This window comes from Hyaena hyaena, unplaced genomic scaffold (assembly GCF_003009895.1).
Source record: "Hyaena hyaena isolate Hyena2069 unplaced genomic scaffold, ASM300989v1 scaffold_358, whole genome shotgun sequence".
NCBI lineage: Eukaryota > Metazoa > Chordata > Mammalia > Carnivora > Hyaenidae > Hyaena > Hyaena hyaena.
The window spans coordinates 1819575-1828534 of record NW_024080992.1 but is presented as its reverse complement, the minus strand read 5'-3'; the positions used below and the strand labels follow the sequence as shown (position 1 = coordinate 1828534).

The following is an 8960-nucleotide window of genomic DNA, read 5'->3' as shown; positions in this document are numbered from 1 at the left end:
ACAGCACTTTATTGCCCAAAGCCAGGGGGTTGCAATTATCATACCAACAGGCAAAACTGAAGGGCAGCCAAAGGGGCTTGACCTGGAGGGAGATGTGGAGATGATTAAGAGAGCCTTGTATCTCTAAAGGCAAAATAGATGAATAGCCAATTAGGGTGCTGCTTAAAATATCAACCAAAAGAAGGCATAGGAATAGCAGATAGAGGGTGGCTGCCTCAATAGAAAGTCTTGGTCTTTTTGCCCAGATCCCCAAAGTTAGCAAGTTTTCAGACCCAGAAACCATTGGTTAAAGAGGTGGCCAAGTCTACAGAAGGAAGACTTTGAAATACCATGGCAAAAAATATACTTTATTAGTTTCCCCCCAATTTCCTCAAAAGAGACCTATGATATTTACTTGAGAAAATACACACTGTGGAAAGAGGAATATCCAAATATTCTGAGGGTACTCTGTCTGAATTAACATTGATTTATAGAGTTTCGAATCATTGTGGTACATACAGTGGAGGCACTGAGGGACCCAGATCTGAAATAAACAGAATTCTGGCCCAAGTTTGGCTCTCAAAGGCCCAGGAAGTTTGTAGAACCCTCTAGGAGCCAATTCCGCGGTCCCCAAATGTATGCTTGAAATTGACACATTGGCTGTTGAAGGAACTTCACCTTGAATTCATCTCATTCAAACCAAATGAGACCTATCACAGTGGAGAAGGTGAAGTGGAAGCTTCTGAGACTCTACCTCTACAGTCCCATTCCCTCTATCTCCCATTCCCTTGCCAGTCCTGGATAAGGTGGTAAATCAAAAACCACTGTATTGGGTGGTGATGATGGGGGAGGGGGGGATGGGAGGGTGGCTCCTCTAAATGATCTTAAGAATGCAGGGCAGGGTGGGGTGGGGGCGGGGCTGACTCCATTTAATTCACTAGTCTGACTTTGCAGAAACCAAATGAATCTTGGAGGGTGACTGTAGGCTACTATAAACTCAAATAATAACCCTGATTGTGGCTACTGTGCTAGATGTGTTATCTTTGCTGGAGCAGATTAATGTGGCCTCAGGTACATGATCTGGCATTCTTTTTAAGCCCAATCAAGAAAGATAAAAAAAAAAAAAAAGGAACAGAAACTGTTTGCATTTACATGGAACAATATACATTTACAGGTTTTTTTGGGACCTACATTACCTTCTGTTGTTATAATATGATCAGATGAGATCCTACACATCCTCATCCAGTTGATCAGGTGAATGAGCAAGAATGGCTAGCACATGGAGATATTGGTAAGACATACCAATATATACAGAGTATAGGAGTTTAATTTGATGGCAACTTGAGTGAACTTCCACTGTTTTTTTTAAAAAAACTTGTTTTCAATGCTTATTTATTTTTGAGAAAGGGGGGGAGAGAGAGACAGAATACAAGCAGGGGAGGGGCAAAGAGAGGGAGACAGAGTCCAGGCTCTGAGCTGTCAACACAGAACCTGACATGGGGCTCAAACCCATGAAGCATGAGATCATGACCTGAGCTGAAGTCGGATGCTTAACTGACTGAGCCACCCAGGTGCCTCATGAACTTCCACTGTTGTAAAGTATTTAGGGATCCATCTGGGTCAGGCCAAGTGAGGACAACTCTTCCAGAAGACAAATTGCTGCATCTTGCCTTTGTACCAGAAAGAAGAAAACAAAATTCCTTTGGCTTCTGGTGCAACATATTCCACATCTAGGAATGTGCTCCAGCCCATATACTGGGTGACAGGAATAGCTTTCTGCTTTGAATGAGGCCTGGAGCAGAGAGTCAGAATTGTAGTACAAGCAGCCCTGCTCCTTGGGTCATATGATCTGGCAAACCCTAAGCTATTGGAAGATTAGTGATGAGAAAATATGCAGTGTGGCATCACAAAACAGACCTCTGGGGTTTTGGAGCAAGACCATGGTATCTGCAACAGAAACTATATGCTTTACTTCTTTTTTTAGAGAGAGAGCGCGCGCAAAATCAGGGAAGGGGCAGAGGGAGAGGGAAAGAGAGAATCTCAAGCAGACTCTATGCTTAGCTTGGAGCCTCATGTGGGCTTGATCTCACGACCATGAGATCATGACCTGAGCTAAAATCAAGAATCAGATGTTTAACAGACTGAGCCACCCAGACACTCTGAAACTTACATACTTTTTGAAACGTGTTCCTGTTGTGTCACTAGCAAAGACAGAATTCTTGATTGTAAGACACCAAGTAACCATGTGTCTGGAACTGTCCATTATGAGCTAGGTTCCATTAGACCCACAGAGTCATAGACTCAGGCAGGCCCAGCAACATTCCAAAACAAGATTGAAATTGTGCATCAGGGATCAAGGCTGAGCAAGACCAGAAGATAGAGTTAACTGCATGAGCAGGTAGTCCAGACCCTCATATCACCCAACACTGGTGTACCAGCAGGTCCCCTCAGATCATTCCTACACTATGTGGGGGGGCACATCTAACCAGCTTATGGAATAGAAAAAGCTTGAAGATGTTTTGTGGGTAGGTCAGCTTAGTGTGTGGATGAAAACCAAAAAGGACAGTGGTTTAATTACGCTCAGAGAGGGAGGGGACTTGAAAATAGTGGTGAGGGAAAATGGTCCCAATGGACAAAGCTCAGAATGGTGTGCCTGTTACTCATTTTGTGTGGATGGAGCAGTGGCCTGAGGGGAGAATGAAGACATACTCATGTGTAGAGGGAATAGTTGAATGGGCTGGTCATAGGTCTGGAAGGAAAAGGACTGAAAAATTGAAGACAAGGGAGTTTAGCATCAAGGAATGTGGATGTATTTAAGGGAATGGAATTACATTGGCTGAAATTAACAATGGTGTTCTCAGGTCTGATGGCATGTGTAAGGCCATGCTTGTGTTTTAAACTTTGGAGTCTCTTCTTTCGTTGATGTATTTGCTATTAACCTCCTTATCCTCTATTCTGATTCCTTACAGGTATCAGAGGACATCACAGTGTTTCCATCAAGACTGAAAGGACTAGAACCTAGCCTAAATTAAGGGAGATTTACTAAGAAGGTATTTGGTGTTCTCATGGCAATGACGACTCTTAAGCTTATGGGAATTTGAACTGGCATCTGGAAAAGCTTCAGTAACAAGGCTTTCTGTGTGTTTGTGCGTGTATGTGTGTTAACACAATCTCTGCCTTTCCTTTTTTTCTATGTTCCATTCTCTTGCTCAATATATTCATGGCTTAAAATGATTGTTCTAGCCCTCACTAAATTTAACTTTTTAATTCAAATGTCTAGTAACACCTATGAAGTCTTTCCGGTTTTTAGTTCAAGTTATCAGGAAATGAGAATGTGATAAGATCTCTAAACAGCAGATAAATGGGCTTATTCTAGATCACCCTTGGTCAGAGAAAGAGAGACAGAGACCTGGAGTAGAGGGATTCTGTGGCATAAACACAGCTGCCTAGTTCCACCCCTTATGCACTGGTGTATGTATGTTGCCATTCCTAGGGAAGGAACTAGAATTTGTAAACCATTTTAATCATAAATTAGAGATGGAAACATTGTATCTGGTCCTGCCAAAAATTGTTTCCATTTTCATCTTGACCAGCTTACATTTGAGAAAACTTTCCTGCTTTGTATTGTATTCAGGAAAGATGACAAGGACTTAGAGTTCCTAATCCCCCCTCCCCCCTGACTTTTCTGTACTATTCACTATCCACTATCCATCAAAATTGTATGAAAAAGAAGCTCTAACACTATTTCAGGGAATAACAACATACTCATCCTAATGATGTTATTTTTCTTTAAGATCAACTTAGACAGAATGGTTGATCAGCTCCAAGGAACATGGAAATCCATTTCTTGTGAAAATTTTGAAGAATATATGAAAGAGTTGGGTGAGCCATTTTTACCTGCATATTGTAGCCAGTAAAAATGGGAGATTTGATAACACAGAAACTTGCTTTATATGATATCAGATCAATCCTTGACCCCTCCCTCCAATAGAAATGTAAAACCAATCACATAGAAACAATCAGCCTAGGTTCAGGTTCAGGGCCTAGATACCGTTCTATTCAACTGTAGTTGTAATTGACAGAATCCTGTCCTCACATAATTTATCATGGATTTACCCAGATAAAACATACACGTGCCATATACAAAATGGCAAATGGTTTCCATAATTTAAAGCAAAGGGTCATAAATATTTTTTTAAAATGATCATTTTGCAAACATTTGCTCTAAATGTTTAGAGACTCTTCAGAATAGATCTTGCTTCCCAGCTGATTTGGGTGGCTGCTGGCCCTCCTTGGTGTCTGGCCACCATAGTTCAATCTCTGCTCCTATTGTCACATTGCCTTCTTCTCTTCTGTAGTCTGATATCTCTTCTCCTTTTCTTATAAGAAAAGTTTCTTATAATAGAATTGTGATTACATTGAGGGTCCACATGGATGATTCAGGAAAAACTCCTGATTTTGAGATCCTGGAGTTAATCATATCTACAAAGTCCTCTTTGGCACATAAAGTGATATACTTGGGTTCCAGGGATTAGGGTGTGAATATCTTTGGGGATCATTATCTAAGACAGCACAACTTATTATGTTTCACATTGTGAGTTCATGAACCGTATTACAGTGTTTCTATTTATAGAGTATTAGGTATTAGTAACAATAACAAAACTTTGTATCTATATGTACTGACACAGAAAATCTCCAAGATATAGGGATAGGGGAAAAAGTAAGTTGAATACCAATTGTTATTCAATGCTCGAATAGAGCGTTTATATTTTTAAAAATCCTAAATATAGTGGCAATAGTTGTATAACATTGTGAATGTACTTCATGCCACTTAACTGTATATTTTTAAATGGTTACAATGGTAAATTTTCTATGTGTTTTAGCATAATACAAAAATACATAATGGAAGAAAACAGACTCTATGTATGTGTACATATAAGAATGTAAGTGAAGAAATAAAGATCTTGAATAATCCACGCCAAAGTATTTTGTCTGTATAAATGAGAGCATTTTAAACTAGGGAGTTGGTTCACAGCTTTAATTTTCAGAGAGGCTTATGAACCAAGAAGATCAATAACTACTGGCCTAAGAAGAATAACAACCACCAAAAGTAGAGACTAATATTTTTCCTGCAAAATAGAACCTATTTTAACTTATAATGGGGGTGCTACTAGCTTCAGATATTTGAATTCATCCATTATCAAATCTGTTTAACTCACAAACCTAGATAGTAAAGCATTATACAGCTAACATGAGTTTCCAAAGCCAGTAACAGATTTTTAAAAAATTTTTTAAGTTTATATATTTTTGGGAGAGTGATAGAGCATTAGCAAGGGAGGGACAGAGAGAGAGAGAGAGAGAGAGAGAGAGAGAAAGAGACACAGAATCTGAAGCAGGCTCCAGGCTCTGAACTGTCAGCATAGAGCCTGACGCAGGGCTTGAATTCACAAGCTGTGAGGTCATGACCTGAGCCAAAGTCAGACAGTTAACTGACTGGGCCATCCAGGCACCTCCAGTAACAGATTTAACTATAGTATCCTTTTATCTGTTTTTCAGGAATAGGAAGAGCCAAAAGGAAACTTGGTTGTCTGGCAAAACCCACCGTGACCATCAGTGCACAGGAAGGTCTGATCACTATAAAAACCAAAAGCATCTTTAAAAATAATGAGATCTCCTTTAAGCTAGGAGAAGAGTTTGAGGAAACCACACCAGGTGGCCGTAAAACCAAGGTGAGGCCTTCAACACTCTTTTAGATACATTTCATAAGAATGCTGATTCAAGAGGTGCCTGGGTGGCTCAGTGGGTTAAGCGTCTGACTTTGGCTCAGGTCAGGATCTCACGGTTTGTGGGTTCAAGCCCTGTGCGGGGCTCTGTGCTGACAGCTCAGAGACTGGAGCCTGTTTCAGATTCTGTATCTCTCTCTCTCTCTGACCCTCCCCTGCTCATGCTGCCTGTCTCTCTCTGTCAGAAATAACTAAAATATTAAAAAAAAGAATGCTAACTCAAAATCATTCTAAGTAAATAAAGAATTATAGCAAACACATCTAAAGTCTGTACTAGATAGACTTTGGACTAAAACCTAGGTCTAAGGATTTTAAATTTTAATATGCGTACAAATCTTCTGTGATGCTTATGAAAAACGCCTCCTTGTAGGTCCCATCCCCACAGGCTCTGATATCTGGGGTAGGCACCTGAAAACTGTATTTCTAAAAATAATTCTGATGCAGATGTTTAGCAGACTTATTTTTATTTCCCTAGATTCTTCTCTCAGAAACAAAAGTTCTGCCTTTCTACTTTGTAGCAGTTTTCTACAAAGCATAAAGTCACAAAGAATACAATGTATATTAGCCAGTATAGGTGAGGTTATGCTACATTGACAGATTAAGCACAGACCTTCAGTGGCTTAACACAATGGGAATTGCTTTCTAATTAATAGTACATATTCAGCATTGTTGTGGGGTTGGAGAAGCTTCTGTGTGTGTGGTGGAGAGGGGACAGGAAACAGGGTCTCTATCCCTCTTATTTCTCAGGGAAAAGAAAGCTTTAATTACTGTTCAAGATAATGTTATATTTTTACTCTTATAAACCCCCCCCCCACCGAATAATCAGCCAACAAATTTAGTGTTGGCAAAGTCTTAAAATATAAGTGAAACTGTAAACACCATTCTAAAACTACCTGAGAGTATGACAAAAGCTGAAAAGAATTTGGTACTTGATAAAATTTTAGTGTTCACATGTGACAATCTGGGCTGAATTTGGTTTTATCTGTTTTTCAGAATGTGGTAAACTTAGATAACGACTCTTTGGTTCAAGTACAGGACTGGGATGGCAAGGAGACCACCATAAGGAGAAAGGTGGTGGATGGGAAAATGGTGGTGGTGAGTGAGCTGTTTGTCATTATGTTTTTCACCAGCTATAACACACATATATAACATCACTCAGGTAGCTTGTTCTAAAATAATGGAAGTAAATGCAATTTTTCTTTTTGTCTTGCTTTATAAGAATGGGGGAAAACATTGGCAGATAAATATATGATTATAAATGGTATAAAATTTGCATGGATTGAGGAACTAAAAAACTAAAGAAAATTTAAAAAATGTGTCGCTTACTTTTTTGACTTGTGCATAAGCTAAAACAAGGATGCATTTGTGCAAGAAAGATTTCTGCAGGGATTTCAAGGTGTTGTTAATCCTTAGCCCCATGCCAGGATTAATTTCTCACTATTTTCTAGCTCAATACCAAACACATGAAAAGGAAATTTAAACTAATGCAAAGCTCAAGTGGTATCTACTTGGTGTATGGATGAGTTGACATAATCAAAAACTAACATTTCTGTGGCTATTGTGTCTGCATATTTTCATATATGATTTACTGACTCCTCACAATAATCCTGTGAGGTAAGACTTATTAACACATTATTAGTGAGAAAACTGAGATTCAGCCACTGACTTACCTAAGGATATTCGGCTAGAAAAACATGGTGGTGTTGGGATTAAAACCCAGGTTGGCTTCATTCCAAAGTATAATTTTTGAGTCCATCCTGTTTTCTCCAAGGATGGCTTCTCAGTTCATCTTTCTCCCTACACAGTGAAGGAATGTATGCCAATGATTCTTCTTCCCAAACCACCAGTTCCACAAAAATGAACCAGAAATCTATTTTGTACATAATATCAAATAGTTCTAAGGGAATATGTAAGAATCGTGAGGAGATAAAACACAAACAAATCAATCCTCATTTCTTAACTTAAGGATATTTTTTCTTTCAATAATGAAGAGTACATTTTCCTTATAAAGTAGTAAGTAGAGGACTAAGGATACTTGACTTTATTGCTCCTTATAATTACATAATCACCAAAGAGATACATTTTTAGTTCATTAGGAAGAATATTAGATTCAGAATCTAAAATGTGCATTTCCATCTCTGCCATTCAGTACTTATGTGACTTTGGATGAGTCATTTATCCTTTACAAAATCAGTTTACTTGCCTTTAAAAAATGTAGAAATGTCTTCATGTTTTTTTTGAGAGAATTAAATACCATGATGTATCTATTAGTGCTCTAAAAACCATAAAATACTACATCAATGTATCCTAATGTCATTATTTGAAAAATGTAGCGTTATGTAAAATAACAAAAATGCTTTAATGTAGGCATTTAAAATGTTTGAATAAGGATTTCAATTTCTATACTATATGCGTTGTTTATATATATATGTACATACACATTGTATATTTACTATATATATACACACATATTATATATTTACCATATATATATACCACATATACCCTATATTAATATATGATTTGCCATACATACACACACATACACACACACACACACACACACACACACACACAGCAAAATCACCTAATAGTTGGTATCTATAATTCTCTATATAGATCTCTTTTCAAAAGCTTTAAGGCATGTACCTATGGATAGTACCTAGTTTGCATTGTTCTAAAAGTCAGTTTCACCAACAATACTGATATATCTCATCCTTTGTCTTCTAGGAAAGTGCCGTGAACAATGTTATCTGTACTCGGACATATGAGAGAGTACAAACAAACTCACCCTCCAACTCTTAGGCACTCCCAAACTGTGCTAAAAAACTGCTAAAGTAGCTTAAATAAAACTCCGAAGTAAAATGTTATGACTGATGGTATGAGAGAGCCTGTGCACAAGCGTTGACAATTTTGGTTTCCCTGCTTTGTATGCCTGTATTCTATGGTGCTTTGGTATTGGTGGCTATGGGAGACCAGTGTGATAGTCACAGCGCTATAATATGATCAAAGGCACCTCATGTTGATTTTTTTTCTCATTCCACATATTATGTTAACCCTTTATGTTCGACCTGCACTAATAGGGAAAGTAATATTAATTTATTAAAATATCTTTTTATAGGGGCTGGAGATGCATCAGAAAACAAAACACAAACATCTATGCATTGTTAAAGTTTACAATCAAATTGCACTGGAGAC

At 38.2% G+C, this 8960-nt stretch overlaps 1 protein-coding gene across 2 annotated transcripts; it reads left to right on the top strand.

Annotated features, from left to right (window-relative positions):
- Positions 1-2289: 2289 nt before the first annotated feature.
- FABP12 (fatty acid binding protein 12) lies at positions 2290-8632 on the top strand. 2 transcript variants are annotated; one of them, XM_039250107.1, is made up of 6 exons: positions 2290-2377; positions 2949-3029; positions 3774-3861; positions 5536-5708; positions 6756-6857; positions 8493-8632. In XM_039250107.1, exons 3-6 carry the CDS (start codon positions 3789-3791, stop codon positions 8565-8567), a joined length of 423 nt encoding a protein of 140 aa, XP_039106038.1. In that variant the 5' UTR covers positions 2290-2377; positions 2949-3029; positions 3774-3788; the 3' UTR covers positions 8568-8632. The 2 variants fall into 2 exon arrangements, with proteins under 2 accessions (XP_039106038.1, XP_039106039.1); XM_039250108.1 differs by lacking the exon at positions 2290-2377 and adding an exon at positions 2384-2504.
- Positions 8633-8960: the final 328 nt, after the last annotated feature.